This window comes from Oreochromis aureus, linkage group 15 (assembly GCF_013358895.1).
Source record: "Oreochromis aureus strain Israel breed Guangdong linkage group 15, ZZ_aureus, whole genome shotgun sequence".
Lineage (NCBI taxonomy): Eukaryota > Metazoa > Chordata > Actinopteri > Cichliformes > Cichlidae > Oreochromis > Oreochromis aureus.
This window is the reverse complement of record NC_052956.1, coordinates 7,920,880-7,939,873: the sequence shown is the minus strand read 5'-3', so window position 1 is coordinate 7,939,873 and position 18,994 is coordinate 7,920,880. Positions and strand designations below refer to the sequence as shown.

Here is an 18,994-nt window from a genome sequence, read left to right as displayed (position 1 = left end):
CTCACACCTATAGCAAATGCAATGATGATAACGTGTGGCTTCTAAAATAAGCTATACACCTTATCAGCTATGACTTTGACTGATATGTAGCACACTATCAACTACTGGGGAGTGTGAAACACAAGTGCCAGAGTTGCGGGAGCTCTAAATATCATACCTGCAGAGGAGACTAGATTAGCATTACAACACACAAATTAATTATCAGATGCAGTTGGTTTTGGCTGCATGAGATGTGTATGAATTTAGAGGACAATGATCTAGCCCCGCTCCTGTGCACGGTGACCAGTGTAGGGACAGAAATATGCAAATATTATAAACACTCGCACAAACACTGAATCTAATAAATAAACACAAAAAAATCATGTTTTCCTCTGCATTTCCTGGTTATGGGAGTTGTGCAAGGAAAAAGAAAGAGTACATCAGTCGAGCACAGGCCTGGTCCTCCATGCAGAATCACACACTCTCTCCCTCTCTCTCCCTCTCTCACACACACACACACACACACACACACACACACACACACACACACACACACCTCCCAGGCTATTACTGTTTGACGGTGTCAAGAGAGACAGCAGATTTGAGTCTTAGAGTCAGTTGGATTGACAGTTGAGCTGGAAATAGATGTGAAGAAGCACCTGAGAGATGGAGGGATGGAGGGGAATCTTGATATCAGAGTGGAGCAGATAACTTCATATCCTTTTTTTTTTACAGCATAAACATCTGTGTCACATTCAAGTGCTTATGCCTACTGTAAAAAAAGCAGCAGATAATAAAAACCAATCAATATTTTAAATCTTTCCATCCTTCTTGTACATTATACTGTGTATCCAAGGACATTGTATTGTTTTATATATTCAAAGCATCTGGTCTCTGTCCAAGAGTGGGAAACAGCATTGTTCACTCAAACCTTTCCAAATATTTTTTTTTCCACAAATGCAGCCACATCTATTGTCCAACTGCATATAAAACTGTTTTTTTTGTTTGTTTGTTTTGTTTTGTTTAAACAGGAAGCAGTGATCCTTTCTCTCTAACCTGTGGTCTGCAAATGTTTGCATGAGAAGTGAGGCTGAGTGGAAGACCAGTGGTTAGTGAAGCTCGTGGGATTTCAGGATCTCATTCAGGGACACTTTGGCCGTGTGAATGCTTGCCACAACATCTGTTTAAACTCAGATCCTTCATGTGAAAGGCAATTACTACATCATCCTTTGACTCAGCTCCACAGCTAGCCATCTGCTGCAACTCTGACAAACCCGTATATGTGACTATATACTGCCTCTTTCCCTCTCCCTTTCCTCCCTCATCATCCTTTCTCCTCTCTCTCACTGAGTTCTTGAGTTCCCCCTGCAGTCTGTCCGGGTCTTGTCTTGACAAACAGATCAGCGCGAATAGGATCTGATTGTGCAGGGAATACATCCATCATGCCTTTCTTTCTGTATCACAGGTCAACAGCTCGGAGAACATGAAAACCTGTCCTGGGGTGGATCTATTTTTGTGCATAGGGGTGTAGCTGTGTTGCGTCTATATCAGGTTAAAAGCCCGTCTTCGAGGGTTCAAACAACACCCAGTCTCTCTCTTCGGAGATGCGAAAACAAGAGGTATCTTCTGTCTCCTGTGACTGTGCTCACACTCGCAGCTGGTGTGCACTCTGAGTGAGTGAACAAACACTCAGCGTGACAAGAGAACTGACACATCAAGCTGCAGCCATCAGATGTCCAACCCCCCTCTTGCTCTTATTACCTTCTCATTTCTTGCTGTCTCGCGCCGTCAAAGACGAGAGGAAAAAAAAGGTCGTCTTTTCCTGGCTTGTTCCGAGAGGCCACTGAATGTTACCTGATTGGTTTGGTCAGTGTTTTAAACTCTTGTTTGCCTTTCTTGCCCTGCATGTCTCTCATTTCCTGTATACGTCCTTCTCAGCTCTTTCTCACTGAGCTAAACCCAGCTGAGAGCTTAATTGGAATTACTGAACACGTACAATGCCTAATACATAATGCATGGCCCCAGCCTTCTTTTATCATTTAAATCATAAAGCTTCTTTGGAATGCCAGACAACACACAACTATCTCCTTTCCTCTTCTTCTTCTCCAGGCTCTGTTTCTTATCCCTCCATCCTAGCTGTCCCCAGGCTTTAGCGGTGCACCAAACTGAGTGTGCGCACACACAAATGACACCAAACAGTTCTTGCTTGCAGCACAACATGATTGAAAGTGACAGAAGAAGAGGCTTTAAAGCCAAAAAAATAAAAATAAAAGTGGGCTCTGACGCATACGGGGAGACAGACACACACACACACACACACACACACACACACACACGGTGAGGAAGTTCAGGGATCAACGCAGTGAGCTGCAAGCAAACAGAGCTAGATTAATAGGTTCAATATGGTACAAAAAGCTGTAAACAAGCCCACTTAAACAAGCAATTAGACACATAATCACTCAATCAAACACAAGCACACATGCGCCTTTTGTCCTCACTACACTGGGCAGATGGACAAGGTGCATCCAACTCTTTCAACAGGATTTTGAGTTCTTTCTAACTGATTAAACACATACACAAGGGAACACAAGTTCAAATTAAAACTGTTAATAAATGCAAAAAAAAAGATGGAAAGATGAAGCACTACCACTACAACTGGCCCATCATCGGCTGGTAAACACAAGTAAACCCACAAACCACTGTAGCAGTGCATTACACAGCACATTTATCTTATCTAGTTTAGGCTATTTCATCTTTTCTTTGATTCTGTGAAAATATTCACAGAATCATTTTGGCAAGACTGGATCAGCATTTGGGGTGCTCCAATCCTGTGATTGGCTGTTTTTCTGTCAGGCTTTGGAAGGCACTCTGGCTACTAGGAAATGTCACATGGGAACCAAACGGGTCACTTGTGGCTAACATGGTTACTGTAAAGTGGTTTAGTAGCCTCACAATGGGTACGATTTTTCTATCAAACTGAAAGTATGAGCAAAAATTCAGAAAACAGCCCCAAAGCTCAGAGACACCACTAACGTGCTTGGTTTGTTCAACCAACAGCCTATTTATCCTAACTTTCAGAATTATTGTACATTTAAAAACCCAAACCATGAAATTTTGGTATTTTTAATACATCTTCACTCATACTTAATGTTGAAATCATATGAATATAATGTATAGTAGTTGTGGTCAGAACATTTGACTCAGAGTGACTTTGAACCACAGCCTCACTGAGTGAAAAGGTTTAAATTGTCCACATTTTCCTTTTCAGACTCACACCAACACAAACTACATCACTGTGCAAAAGTCTTGAGTTTTTATATTTTGCATCCAATGAGCCAGACTTACTTGTAATTTTTTAGAACAGAAGGTCTTTCAAAGTTTTTCTTTGGACATTGGCTACTTTTTCACTAATATACCTGTACCTAGTACCTGACCATTCTCACAGGAATGTTTTTTTGTTTGTCAAGTCATCTAACACTCACCTAAGAATCACTCAAACAAAACAGGAATCTATGAAACAAGGGATGAACCAGTGTTGTGTCTACACCTAACAAACACATGACAATTTTTAAATGGCATCTTTTGGTACTGTTACGTGCAGCCTGTCGAAAAACGTGATTTGTTAACATTTTGTTGAAAAATGACACAAATAACAGTTTGACAGGCATAAAGTGAAGTGAAGAATCCAAATTTTGGTTTAAATTGTCATGAGTATGTACAGAAAAGATCAAGAAAGAGGTACAACAGTGAGTGTCTACAGCCATCTGTAAAACACAGTGGAGACTGTCATGGTTTGGGGAGCATCTCAGCCAATAGTGTTGGGGATCTTTTCAAAATGGAAGATATTTGATCTACAATTCAATAAACTTTATAGTTTGGAACGCGCCAGATTAACAACTTCATTTTTCAGCATGACAATGATCCCAAACATACTACCACTGCCAATACAAACTCTGTTTTTGCCTTATATACTATATTTTCCATGTATGTTTGTACCTATTTCCCATTCCATATGAAAATATAATAAAATGATGGGTGACTATTGCACAGTACTGTAGATCTACGCAGAAATACACAAGTTTTTTTTCCATTTCAGAAAAATATCATAGCCATCAAAAGCAAATTTAGTTTGAAACCAGTCATCTGCAGACAACAACTTTATCAATTCACTGAGCCACAGACAACCGCGGTTCAAAACAACCTGCTATTGCCACTTCAGATGGAAAATGTTATGGTTTTTGGCTAAAGACCCGCAGTTTCAAAAAATGCGAAGCTATTGAATATGCCATTGTCGTCACTGTGACTCGAACATGTACCACACAGAAAATGTAAGCCTTGTAAAATCATGGAAAAGCCTGGAAATAAAAAAGAAGCTGAAAATGCACAGGGACTGCTGCAGCATTGAGAGGAAGTGTGCGTGTGTTTACAGACAGAATGCAGAACTCGCATTAGTCAGGCTGGTGTTAACTCCTGACTCCCTCCTCCAAACTCCATACATCTTCGACCGGAGGAGAGAAATGGACAATATGGAAGAGAGTACAGCTGAAGACTTGTGTGCCGACACCTTGAACAGCGTGAAAGCAGAGAATTAAAAGCCTCCACTGTATTTTTCCGCATCAAGAATACATTCCCTTCTCCATCACCTGCTCTCTACTTCTTTGTCTCCTTTTCAAATAATCTGCACTACTCCCACTCCTTTCCTCCATTCTTTAGTTCTCCAACGCCCACTGTGGTCTCCTCCTGCAGAGCTCAGCATACCCATTTACTCACCTACCACACAGCAGCAATGCAAGACACAGGAAAAGTGAAGGAAAATCTGCACATTTACGTATCTCTCACTGTGGATGAATCAGTTACTGTTTTGAATTCGCTTCCTGGGTCAAGTGATTTTCCTTAATTATATTTTCTTAATTAAACTCTAAATTAATCTCTTTCTTAATGATAACCTCAGGGACCTTCAGCTGTGGCATAAAAGTTTTGATGGTAAAACAATGTAAACAATGATTTATATTAGATACAAAGCTATTTGCCAGGAGAAAAAAAAAAACTGTAGGCAGTGCTTTAAGATAAAGTCTGCCAATCACTCAGAGTGGCATATGCAAACAAATGTATGGTTCACTGTGACCAAAAAGCAACCTCAGGCTAGTTATTTAAACAAAAACAATAATAAAACTCACAGCAGCAGCAACTTGTCTAGTATGATGGAGTGAAACAAAGTGTGGCTAAACACAAAATCTCAATGAAATGCAAACCAAAAGTAAGTGAACAGTAACTGCAGTCAATTAACAGTTAGGCTGTTGACTCAGTGAATTTTCTGATTGATCAAGCTGAGCCAAAATCAATTATTTCTGTTCCTCCTGAGATACTGATCTGCTAAAAGCAGCTGCACAGTAGCTCCTGATAGGTTCAGGCTATTTGTAGAGCTGCTAAAATAGAAACAGTATGTGTAAGCCATCACGTTTAGAAGTGGATCAACATGAACTTTACAAGGTGTGGTCAAAAATCTCCTTGAGTCCAAGAACCATCACCAGTTCAATTTTAACCAACTTCCCCTTCGAGTTCTTGTGCATGAACAGCTTCCTCTGTTGCTGCAGTGTTTTTGGATTGATCCCTGTGTGCACCTGCAATTTCCAGCTTCCTTGTGGACCTCAGGCTTGTGCAGAAGGCAAACATCACCTTATGAGCTGACCCAACTTTCATTTCGAGAATCATCATTGCCGACATGCAGACATTACTTTTTTCCCCAAAAAACTTTACAGGTGTTGTAATTTGTCCCACAGGCTCAGAGTGTCAAAGCAGAGTTGCACTGCAATATCCTGAAGTGTAAAGGGAGGAGGTCCGCTGGAGACGGCCAGTGCCAACATTCAATCTTGCACTCGCTAACAATCAAATTAATCGAAAAAGCTCACGCTGTGGTAGCTAACCATGTGGACAGTTTACAATTTAACCCTGCTGTGGTTCAGCTTCAGTAATATATGTTTTCCGGTCACTGTGAATTATTCATAAACCTAATAAATGTTATTGGAACTACTTGGCATTAAACAAGTGAGCATTTAAAACCTGTTAACAGCATGTTACAAGGATAATGTAGATTACATAGATAATTCCTTCTGAAGGTCCAAGTTGCATTTTTACAAGTAACTTTTCAGATGTTTTAAAAAGACACACCAAAACCAAAATGTTGAATATTTTGCTGTATAGCTGGATATTTTAAACCCTTGGCAGATCAAAGGCAAACCTATCTGCATGGATAGAATCTATTTGCAGTACTTTATGTGAGATTTTTCCCCCCATTAAACTAAGGAAACACTTCATGCTCAGAAAGTTTTGAATTTGCAAATAATTTAAGCTTTACAGTGATCCACTTAGTTAAATCAGTAGTTTCTGAATGGATTGGTACTTATGTAGTGCTTTTCTACACGATTTGAGCACTAAAAGCGCTCTGTACTACATGTCTCATTCATACAAGCACGTTATTCTAAGCCTAAGTGCTTTTTAGCTCAAATTCACACACAGACACACACCCTCCCTCACACACAGATGCATAAGTATTTTGCCCAAGACTGCCTCAACATTAAGATTCAAACCACTGACCTTCTGATTAATGTACAGCCTCCACTTCCTTAACCTCATGTCAGCTAGCACTGACCAGTTGAGAATAAACATTTTTCCCTTACAACTGCTGGTTGTATCACGTCCAATATGGTGGTCAGCTCTCAGTGTGTGCATGATGTCACACGAGAGCTTCAGTTCATTTATTCAATTACTTGTAACCTAACAGAAATTATGAGTTTCGAGTTAAGATTTTAAATATAGTCAATGAGGAGCGCTGGTACTGAATCAGACGGAGTCTTTCATTATGCCCAAAGCCTAAACATACTACAAGATTTGCACACAACTTCCTTTTTGCAAAATTCTGTTTTTTGCAATAACATTTGTGTGAACACAACCTTCAAAGCAAGTTTAAGCAATCAGAAGCAATGCACTTGAAAATATGTAGAAATCAAAGTCCTACACTCACACACACAGAAATACTCACACGCTTGAAGGGATGCACAAAGGCACTAGGCACATGCAGACAATGAGCAGCGTGCAGCCAACACACTATCAGATGTATTAGATGTAAGATAATTTTTCTGTGTCTGTGATGATGTTATCTTTAGATGAACACTGTTCTGTGCCGCTCCGAACATGCCCCCGTTCATTCAGCTTTTACTTGGCAGACGTAAGATTATTTCTCAAAGCAGCGACACGCCACCTGTCTTCCTCCATTCATATATCCCTTCTCTAACTCTACCTGATTTATCTTTTCTGTCTTTCCTGCATGCTATCTACTGTAGCCCGGGTCCCTTTCCAACTTTACAATTTATACATTTGCTGTCCTTGTAATTTCCATTCTCATCCCATCTCTCTGTCTCGACACCCATTCCTGCTCCATTTGACTTTCTCTTCCCACATCTAAATCACAAATCCTTTCTCTCACCACTTCCAGCACCCTAAGTTTCCTCAGTTCCACTGTCTTATTCACTGTGGTTTAAGAGCAGGTGTTCCAATATAGCAGCTTGATCGTTTGATTTAATGGAGGCTCTGTCAGTTAATAGTGTGGCTTTCTCTTATCTGATCCAGGAACAAAGAGAAGGTCTGCTGGGTCTGAGAAGCCCACTTTGTGACAATTGCTTATCTGATTGAAGAAACAGTGGAGAGCGACCTGCGCAGTCTTGAACGATTATGCTCTTATCTGATGGTGGCCTCCCAAAACTAGAGGACAGTTGGCAAGTAAATGAAATTGGGATTGTAAGAATGTTGAAATTATTTCGCAGAACTTAATTTAAACTGTGGGAAAGAGGATGTAATTTTCGCTCTTTTCAGACAACAGACCAGACCTTTTTCCATCACCTTCTTTCCTAGTCAGTCACACTTTTTTGGTCAAAAGGCAAACCTTAAGTCTCCAAAAACACAATGGGTAACACTAGTTTTTTTTTCTAAAGCGCGAACCATAAAGGTTAATAAACAAATAATTCATATTACGCATTAACCTAATTTGATATTTAGATGCCTTTTTTAAGCCATTTATTAGGCAGACAGGACTAAGACAGTTTGAGCTTCTCTCAGTATTGCTGGCTGTTCACCATTACTACAAACTGAAAACATTTGAGTTTTAACCCTTTAAAACCTGAACCATGAAATAACTGCCAGAAATCTTTAATTTTTTGATAATGGAGTGTTTGTTGAATGTAGAGGAATGTCTTTCATTTATTGTATAATGCTTTGGTGCCACTGGGTTTTAGCATGTCTCAATGTCTCACACCTTATTCATGCCATTGAACAGCTGGATGATTGTGGCTACGTCCACACTAATGCGTTTTCAAGTGAAAACGCATCGTTTTCTCTCCGTTTTGGCCTTCCGTCCACACTGAGACGGCGTTTTCCTCAAGGAAGAACGCAGCGTTTTGGAAACGCTCTCGAAAACACATAAATTTCAAAACGGAGCTATCCCGTTGCAGTGTGGACGCTCGAAAACGCAGACTTTCTAAAATAATGACGCATTTTAGTCATGTGATGCAGTCAAGTGACCAATTAAACTAAGATAGTGGAGTGCATTATACAGCAGTTGTTTTGATTGCTCTCAATTTTGATAGCGCTAAAAAAGATTAATAGTTTGCACATGCTCCAGATAGCTTTTCTTCAAATTCTTTAATTCTCACTCGCTTTTGCACATGCGCAGGACTGGAACGTAAGCGTTTTCGTCGTTTCAATGTGGACGCACACCTCTGTGAAAACGACTGAAAACGCTAGTGTGGATGCGGAGCGTTTTCAGACGAAAACGCCGTTTTCAAATCTATCCGGGCTAGTGTGGATGTAGCCTAAATCTCAGGAAGTTCACACACAAAGAACTCAGGGTGGGGGGAAGAGCCTTTTGGCTTGGCTTTAAAGGGTTAACAGTTGATTAAAAAGGAGAAAAGAAATCTGGTAAAACCTCCTTGAGCTCCAGAAAGCCATGAAGCACTTTTTCTTTTTACATTTTGCAATTTTAAAGGATAAGTAACAACAAAAATGTCATCAGCCAATCTGCAGTTCATAAAACCAACTCCTTTGTGTCTCCATTTGAACACAAACTCTCCAGACTATTACAGTGACACTTACTGTGCTCATGCTGTTGATCTGATCAAGAGTCAGCTGAAGCAGTTGCTCGTCACCGCTTTCAGACATCAGTTTCAGTGCAGGCTCCAGGAGGCTTGGCTGATTTTCGAGCAGCAGGGTAGCTATGTGTCTAATACACTGAAAAAAAGAGAGAGAAAGACAGGTTTGGGAGGCGGTAAGATGAATTGATAAATGTGCAAATGAATGGATGAAAGGCAGAGGGTGAACGACAAAAGCGAAGGCAGAGATGAGAATAGCGAAAGGCAATCAGGGGACAGAGTCAAAATGAGGAAGGGAGAACAAAAGAGGGAAGCGGAAACAGAGAGAACAGTGAAGGTTAATCGATGTGCATATAATGTAGAGGCACCTAATACTTTTAAAAAGGTTTACACACAAACACACGCACACGCCAGACACACAGTCCCATCCAGTAATGTATGGATATCACAATGCAATCTGACTCCCCCATGCTCTGCCGGTTTCATTCCAGCAGATTCAAATTAAAGCTGCTCAGAACAGAGTAAAAGGCCTCCCCCACCTCCCAACCCCCCCATCCCACACTAATATTAGACAGGCTGGCAGACACTAGCCTATTCACACTGAATAGCATTAGTGCTAAACTAATATCACAGTCAGCTGGCCCTAGACATACAGAATGGCATTTGGCTTAGCACTTGCATGGTGCTCAGCAGGGCATGAATAGCATTAGGAGCTGTCAGATATCAATGGGAGGCTAGTGCATATAGTACACTGCAGAAAGAACTGAGCTGATGCTAACACGTTGCTGTGGGTTACATGCTTAATACCTTTAGCCTCCTGTATTTAGATATTGGTTAAAATGATGGCACTGCAGCATGTTTCTACTGAGCGAGAACAAGCTAAATATAATAATGGTGACAAAAGATGAACTGATGTGTAGGAGCCATACTCATTTTAAAATAGTAAGTGGTGAAAAAGGTAAGGCCGGCACTTAACAAGTTTTAGCGAAAACGGAGATCATGCACCTTTCAGAGTCCCATGTTAGTGCTTATCTTCTATCACCGGAATACTTTTACATATAAATTAAACACAACAGCGCATGAAGTAGTGTAGGAGCATAAAGTGGAATACAAATGCAAATACAACCCAGAGCACTATGAATTGTAAATAAACAACAACAGCTTCATGAAACAACTGGCAAACATTTAAAACCCAACACGTAAAAATATTACAAAGGTGACACGTCAAATGTTAAAAATCTGAACACACAACTAAAAAAAATATTGATTCATGTTGAATTTGATGCCAGAAATATGTTTAAAAAAATTATAGATAACAGTCAATTGGAAAAGTTGTGTACTGCTTAAGTAAATAAATAGATAAATCAATTTTAAAAAGACAGGGCAGAGGCGCTCACGACTAATTAGGTTAATTAGAAACAAGTAAGTGACACGACTGAGTATAAAAAACATCCCACACACATTCAAATCTGTGAGATTTAAAGATGTGGAGGAGTTACCTACGCTATGAAAGAAAAAAATTGCATAAAATTTTTAAATAATTAGAATAATAATTCTTGAAAACAGCTTGATAGTGCCATTACTGAAGGTGCTGTACACATTATGATTAAAAGATTCAGAGAATCCAGAGAAATCTCTGTACCCAAAGGCTGAAAACCAATTATGAAGCCAATATTTTAGGCCCCTCGGGCAGCAATGCGCTAAAAACAGATTCTGTAATAGAAATCACTGCTTGGGGCCACAAACTCTTTTTAAAACCAGTGAACACAGTTTATCAGTTTACCACAAATGCAAAGATAAACCTGCATCCTCTGGACTGAAACAGAGAATGGCTGGTTTGTTATCTGTCAGTTCAAAAGCCAGGATCCGTGATGGTAATGGGGTTCATTAGTGCTTATGCCACGGCTAACTTTAATATCTGTGAAGGCACCATTAAAGTCTCATCCTACTGACCGGGGTCCATGCATGCTCCAGAGGGATAGTTTTTGTTAAACCTTATAGGTGGGTCCAGGTTTTTGACTTTTGCCACTCAATCTGTTCCTAATGACTGCACATCATTGTTTTCCATTTCTCCTTTGATTAGTGCTTTTTAAAAATGTTCAGGAGTGAGGAGTGAGAGTGGAGTGTGGGATTGACCGACAGATTGCTCTCAGCAGTGATACAGACACTGTTGTGGTGAAGAGGGAGCAGAGCGTGAAAGCGGAGCCGTCGATTTACTGGTCGATCTACGCTCTTACCCTTACCTACGGTTTGTCGGGAGCTGTGTGTATTGACTAAAAGAATAAAATGACAGATACAAGTGGCAGAAATGAGTTTCCTGTGAAGCGTGTTCGTGCTCAGCCCTGGAGACAGGGCAAGGAGCATTGGAGGGGCTACCCCTACACATCAAAAGGAGTCAGTTGAGGTGGTTTGGGTATCTGAACAAGATGCCTCCTGGGCACCTCCCAGGTGAGGTGTTTTGAGCATGTGTAGAAGACCGCGGGGTAGACTCAGGACACGCTGCCTGGATCTGTGTTTACTTCAGTTATTTTCTGTGGAGTTCAAAATTCATCATATTTGAGTATGGGTTTTCTGGTTTTCTTTGTTTCTTTTTTTTATTTATTTATTTTTTATTTCTGTCTGTTTTGTGCTTTTTACACAGACACTACCACAGTTAATTGAGTGGTAATAACTTAGAACTTGACACATTATTACGTTCTTGTTTCTTCCTTGTTACCCTACTATTACCACTTTATTACCAAGCTCTATTTCCACATTATTACCCCCAGTTTTGGGGCTCTTATTATCCAATTACATCAATTTCAGGGTAATATTACTCAACTGTAACCACTGTTAGTACCATGATATTACTTGGATATTACATGGTTATTACTTTGTAATTGCATAATAATAACTTAGAAATTACCACACTATTACACTTGTTTCCCCCTTATTACCCTACCATTACCTCTGTATTACCGAGCTGTAATAGACGTAATATTAATTACATAACTAATATTGCTTTGCAATTATATTTGCTTCTTGCAGTAAATTATTCTTAAGGTTACAGCGATTAGTCTGTGTATGTGAAATACAGTAGGAGGAGGGTTAATGTTGCTGTACCGGTCTACATATACTGTCTTTCAGATGTTCTTGCTTGTTTCAGCAAGACGCTCCCATACATACTTCTGCAGCTGTGAATTCAAAGAGCTGCAAGTGCTAAAATGGCCTGTCTGCAATCCAGGTCTTTCAAGCACTGACGATATTTGTCACACTTTGAAGCTGAATAAAAATAATATGACAAAAGAAGCCTGATCTGTTAAGAAGAGAACTCCCACAGCAAGCAAGAATGGGAGGAAAAAAGTTCACTTTCAACACTACAATAGTATCCTCAGTTTCCAAATGCTTTTTATGTGTTATTAAAAGAAAAGATGATGCAACGCAGTGGTAAACATGCCCTTGTTTTAACTGGAGCGAAAGGTGTTGCTGGCATTAAATAAAAACTGAATTTTCTTCTGCTGTTATTTTCATTTTATGCAGAGGTACAGGTGAGTAAAAGAGAACTCTTATGCAGTACTTTGGTGAATGTATTTCCATATCCATTTAATTTTGCTGAAATAAATAAAGATTTACTGCTTTTACACACTTTCAAGATTACTGCAACAAAGAAAAGGCTAGACATTCACAAACAAAAATACAGAGTATTATCTGATTACCTGCACAGGGAGCTTGTGTTTGCTGTTATAGAGGGATCTCACCATGGTGACAACCTGCTGACCCAGGTCTGTTTTGACCTCTGATCCCTTGCAGCGGGTCAGTAAGGCTGAGGTTAGCACCACCCAGGGGTTATGCTCTGACTGTGCCCTGCAGACAAGAGAGAAACAAAGACTTACAAATGTGTGTCTGTGTGTGTAGAGTTGTGTTGAGCTTCTTTGTCCTCTCTGATTGACATAAAGAGGAAATGCACTGGTAAACAGTACACAGGGAAAACAGCTGCCTTTGATAGTGTCTTCATGTCAAGAAAAGTAGGAAAAGAACAAAAGTGCAACATGTAAAATTACTCTAATGCTGTTCATCCATTCCTATGTACGTACCCCCATGTGACCAAATGGTAATACTGTGAGACAGCAACTGGCAGATGATCACTGCGTATACATCAAAGTGTACAAAAATGTGCAAAAAGAAAAAAAAAATGCAAACAAAAACAACAGCATCAACTTCCATTCAAATCTCAGGCTGTCAAGTAAGCAGAGAGGGTGATCAAGAAGTCTAAAGATAAACAAATTCATTCCAACACTGACATGTAAGTACATGTTCTCACGCAATTAAAACACCTGCACGCTATATTTTCCCTCACCTCTGAGTTAATGCCAGTGACAGGCATCACTCTATTTACACAATCTTTCATTAGCTCTTAAGACCTTTGCTAGCGCCTCTAGAGCAAATGCGCGCCCCCAGCCAAAGCCGGCAAACGCCAGTGTAACCTTCATGGATCTTTATCAATACGTATCGGTCACGGGGGGATGGAAGACAAAAATCAAAAACCATGGAACAACTCATTATCGGTTTAAATATGCCACGACTGATGCATTGACCCTGTTGAAGTAATTAATTTTATTACTATTACCCTTAGCATGGCACAGAGTCAGATTAGTGCCTCTGTAACTGCCAACAGTTATTAATTTTAGTGGCTGCGGAGGTTGTAGTCTAATGCAAAACCAAAGCCTCATTATATCTGCATCAGGCTACACGAGGGGAATCAAAGCACATTTCTGAGTCCTGGTGAGGTTGTAAATATTAATACAATGTATGGAGAAAAAAAAATAAATTCTGAACTGGTTAGAAAAGTAGAGGCACTTCGAGTGCTTCGAAAATACATGTTGACACGTCAGTGCTGCTGGAAGTTGTGTATGTGATTAAAATGACAAGCAGTGCATGAAATATTGAGGGGAGAGCAAAGGAAGAGGAGATCATGAGGAATCTGATATGAATGTGTGCTTTGTATCAAATGATAATGTTTTGCATTCGGACCAATCTTTGGTCATATGATGGGAAGCAGAAACTCTAGAGTCGGATTAGGAGGTTAAGCATTTTCTTAAGTAGGCTTGTAAGTGTGTGAGCATCTCTGCAAAACAACCGAGTGTCAGCGAACGACGGAAAGGCCCGTCAAAATAAAGAGACAGAGCGCGATAAAGAGACAGCAGGGAGAACAGCAGGGCTCCTGTGTCTGTCTGTTAGCTGAAGAGGCAGCTCTCCATCTCACTTCCGGGGTGTCTTGTCCAGACAAGCTGCTTCACCTTTGGATGATACGGCCATGGGAACAAACAGAATCCGCTTGTGCTGCTGGCACCCTACTGCTTCCTGTGCTTTTCCAGGGGACAGGAAGGTACTGCTGCATGCGACTATTTGAGCGTCTGCGTGCTCGCCAAATCTGTCAAAGGGTGCAGTGTGAGTCACAGCCAGCCTCCATTCGTGCTTTGAATCATGACTCAGTTTATGCGGACAGACTAAGGGAAAAGCTTTTTAGATGCAACACTCAGTATGGCTCCCAAAACAGCCTCTTATGGTCTCACTGAACCAAATCCTCAGACTGACACGCACACACACACAATGGCACACTTCCATCCCGACCAGGATTAAGTGCTGAGTCAGACAAGTAGTTAAGGTTAACCATGTGTTCTGCACAGAGATAAAGTCCTCATGCAGTCAGCATCTAAAATGAGGCGTTTGAAGGTTAAGCTATTCTGAGTTTTGTGTTCCAAATTATGAGCTCCACGTGTAGTCATCACTGCACCAAAAAGAAAGAAAAAAATATGCAGAGCAGATGTGGCTCTGAGTAGAATTTCGGGCTTGGAGTAAGTACATTACAGCGCAGTTGCTGTTTATTCATGTTGTAGCAAATTAACAAAGTATGGATGCCAAAACAAACGAGAAAAAACCAAAAAGACATGTACAGGCTGATTTTATGCTCACATTTGAATGTACAAGACAGATGCAACAAGACAATAGATAAAACAGTCTGCGGTTAAAACAAATGATTATAGCTGACTGTCCCAGCGGTCCGACTGTAGCTATCAGGCTCACAAAAGCAGTGGAGTTTCATTGGAAATCAGGGTGACCTTGAAGCAGCAGAGTTGAACAAACCCTAATCCGATCTCTTCCAGTGCTTCTCTTTTGAATATGTATGTGTGTGTGTGTTGGCTTTTTACATCAGTCTAACACATCTAATGACATCCCTGGTGTCCATTACAAATGGACTGTTGAATAATGTTTTTCATTTTGTCAAGTAAACTAACAAAAGCCTAAAAAAAAATATGTTCTTCTGTTGGAAACTGTTTTCATCTCCCACTTATTTGTTTCCCCATTCACAACCAACTTTATCCGCTTTTGTACTTTATGGACATCATGAGCTTGAAGATGACTGACAGACAAAAGAGTCCGGATAAAAAATAAAATAAAAATCTATTCTTCACTAGTTTGTATCTACAGTAATTGCCTATGTCCACAGTCAGAGCTTTCCCAGAGACTCAGAAGCTTTACCTGCTTTTCAGCAGATGAAACCGTGGAGTCAAAGTTTGCTGTACTGGAAGACAGCCGCTGATCAAACACTGTACAGTATTTATATAAAACAGAAGTCAACAGGCGCACTACGAGAATGAGAGGTGGATAATGCTTACTGCCTTCTTTACAAAAAGAGACATTTAAAAAGGAACGCACGTGTTAACACGCTGTTAACCTGCTACTTGTTTTTAACGCGACTGAGCATAAACAGATAATCATCAAACATCTGAACTAATTCATTGGATCCATTCAATCTTGAACAACAATGGGCTTACGTGCCTAATTTCCACAGTCCTCCAGCTGTGGTGGAAATGAAAGCTTTTACTCTTATTTCGCTGAAACATTTGTCATAACTGGGGTTATGACACTTTCCAAGCTTAAACTGAAGACTGACCGGCATTAGAGCTGTACCATATCGTAGCGTGCGTGATACCGGTATAAATTTTTGTGTAATTAAATTGTTTCATATTAAAATATTGATGATATAGCTTCGCCATGCGAGCACAACAACAAGACAAGCATGTTTAAGAGCGAGAGCCGTGTCAGCCTCCAATGATGATTTAGTAAAAAGGGAGCTACTTCAACAACCTCTAAAGTAGAATATTTAGGCAACACTTGTACAATATGCAAGAAAACTGGTCGCTTTACAGCTAAAAACATCAAGTATTTTTTACCAGTTGAGGCAAAAACAAACTGTTGGGTACAACCAGGTTATGAAGGCACATAAAGCAGTAATACCAGCAGCCCAGAAGTCAAAAATGGACCAAGCTGAGCATCGCTGGAGCACGTGTTAGTTGCATTTTATATGATAGGAGGAGCAAATGCTGAATGGAAATGACTGATGTGTTTACATGGAGAAAATGAGGGCTATAAACTGTCACGGCTGACGAGGCAAGCCGTGTGGAGGTGAGGTAAGGACCCAAATGCAGGCCGATGGGTTGTGATGAGAGCGAGCTGAGTGGAGAACACAACAGGAGCGGAGATGGCACATGCAGAAACTAAGGAAACTCTAAACTGGGAAAACTAATGAAACTGAACTGAAACCTGAATCCACGGAAGGGGAAACTCACGGAGGTTACTCGGGGGAGACAACGCAGACGAAGGAGCAGCAAGCAGGAGAAAACACAGGGCTTATACACACAGTGGAGTAATCAGGGAATAGGAGACAGGAGGGAAACACAGCTGGGAGAAATCAGGGCTAACGAGACCACGGAAGCAAAGCCAGACACATTCACATAAGACATGATCCTTCAAAGTAAAACAGGAAATGCAACAGGTAAGAACAGGCACAAGCTTAACACTAAGACATCAGACTTGGCAACAGGGAGGAAACACGGAGACGTGGGACCAGGGCAGGCACAGTCACACAAAACAGAAGGAGCTCAAAATACAAAACCTGAGAACAAGAATTACTAGAACAGAACCAAAAATATTAACAGCGACAACCCTAAATAACAAATAATCAAGAAACACAAATGAAACAGCTACAAAACACTGGGTCATCTGACCCAGGACCATGACATAAACAACCTGTAAAAAAGCTCTATCCAAGATAAAGCATCCTGGTTACTTTACATATTGTTTCTTTTAAACAAAAATATTAAGCATGCTACTTATGCCCTTACATTTGTCACTGTATATAATGCTGTTTCATTAATGTGATACTATAATGCTGCTGCTGCTCTTACTGGCACCTTGAGTCAATAGATTTACACTATGAATTACGTAGTCTGCCATCAGTGACTGTAACTCACTGGAGGAGGAGGATGGAGAATGCTCTTTGTTTTGTTTGCACAAAAAATGCTCCTGTCTGAGAGCTGCAATCACCAATACTTGTTCACTACATTTTTTTCTATAATATCATAAATATCATGGTCAAAAATTTCCCTGAAATATCGAAGCCCCTAACTGGCATACAGTAGATCCCAACATTGAATGTCTGATCCTGAAAGTTTTTCTCTGAGCTTCCTGTCTTAATTTTTTGCACTTTAAGTTAACTGTAAAGGCACAGTTGGACTGACCCTGCACACACTTATAAAATAAACACACCTTTATAAATAAAGCTTCAAGTCATCACGAGTGTATTACAACTAATGCAAAAGAACCTTGCTTTGATTGAGCTGGAAGGATAAAATCCAAGGAGCATTAACCAGTTTGTCTCTGTGGTCCTCAGAGAACGGCTTGCTTTTAATTGAGAACAATGGAGCAGGGGAAGAGCAATCACATCATTAGGGTTTATCGATAATATAGCCAACCCTTACTGTGGCTCATAAGACATCAGCTGGTGCAAGAAGCCCAGAGCCCGAGGCTCTGTGATTTCCGAGTCTAAAAGTCTATGTACACAGCATCTAGGAGATAAAAGACACCATTTTCAATTCCAGCTCTTAGTAAAATGCAAAGGCAGTCCATAGAAGTTGCCCATTAAAATGTCTGTGTCCTCATGCGTTCCCATTTCCCAAAGCAACAAATCTAATAAAGAAACTACATTTTAAAAAGTGTCTATGGGTGTTTGTGAAGCAACAAAACACACAGAATCACTCATTTTAAGTGGCTGCTTTGACCCAAAGCAGTGAAACAGCACTTATATTTTTAACTTTAAATTCACTGAAGATGCTGAGAGGGCACCAGCAGAGAGGCGACAAAAATGAGAGAAAATTAATTGACACCATATCAGCCGCTACACTAATGGTATTCTCCACACAATCAGCATCAACGGGATATTTTAATTACTACCTCCAAACCACAGACAATTTAATATTTACATGTTTGAGTTTTAATCCAGTACATATGAACGTGTGAATAATAAGGCTAACAACATGGCATTGTGAGAAATCCCATACCACGCACCATGTATGGAATATGAATACTATTGTCAACACATTGTAACTCCACTACTTAGTCCATTCACGTGCCTTCCTAAGAGTCATATTGCCTTCTGGAGACATGTTACCATGGTAACTCGACCTTATTTAAGATGTTAATGATGAACAAATTGAAAAAGACGTATGTATTGCCATGAAGCACCATATATTTAAACACTTAAAATGAAGAGTTACTCCACCCAGCACCATTATATGCTACACTAATGCACTACATTATTGGATATTTATGTTGGTGTAGTGTCCTAGGTTTTCAGTACTTGTAAAATATTTTCCTAGAAATTGCCTCTTTGGTATTTCTGAGCACATAGTGACATTTCAGATATAATTACAAAAAAAGGGGGAAAGAAACTTTCACACAGTACTGTGCAAAAGTCTTGACCCACTCACTTCTTGCTTCTTTATATTCTACTAGAAAATTGAGAACTAGGTGCAGTTATGTGCACACATAACAGA

At 40.1% G+C, this 18,994-nt stretch overlaps 1 protein-coding gene across 1 annotated transcript in view; it reads right to left on the bottom strand.

Moving 5' to 3' along the window:
* The window catches only part of nbas (NBAS subunit of NRZ tethering complex), a 181,837-nt gene that overhangs the window by 4,220 nt on the left and 158,623 nt on the right, over window positions 1–18,994 (bottom strand). Inside the window, exons 51-52 of the mRNA XM_031726216.2 lie at window positions 12,815–12,962; window positions 9,124–9,258 (exon numbers count right to left, since the gene is read on the bottom strand). Of these exons, the coding sequence (XP_031582076.1) occupies window positions 9,124–9,258; window positions 12,815–12,962 (283 nt within the window). The remainder of the gene's footprint in view (window positions 1–9,123; window positions 9,259–12,814; window positions 12,963–18,994) is intronic.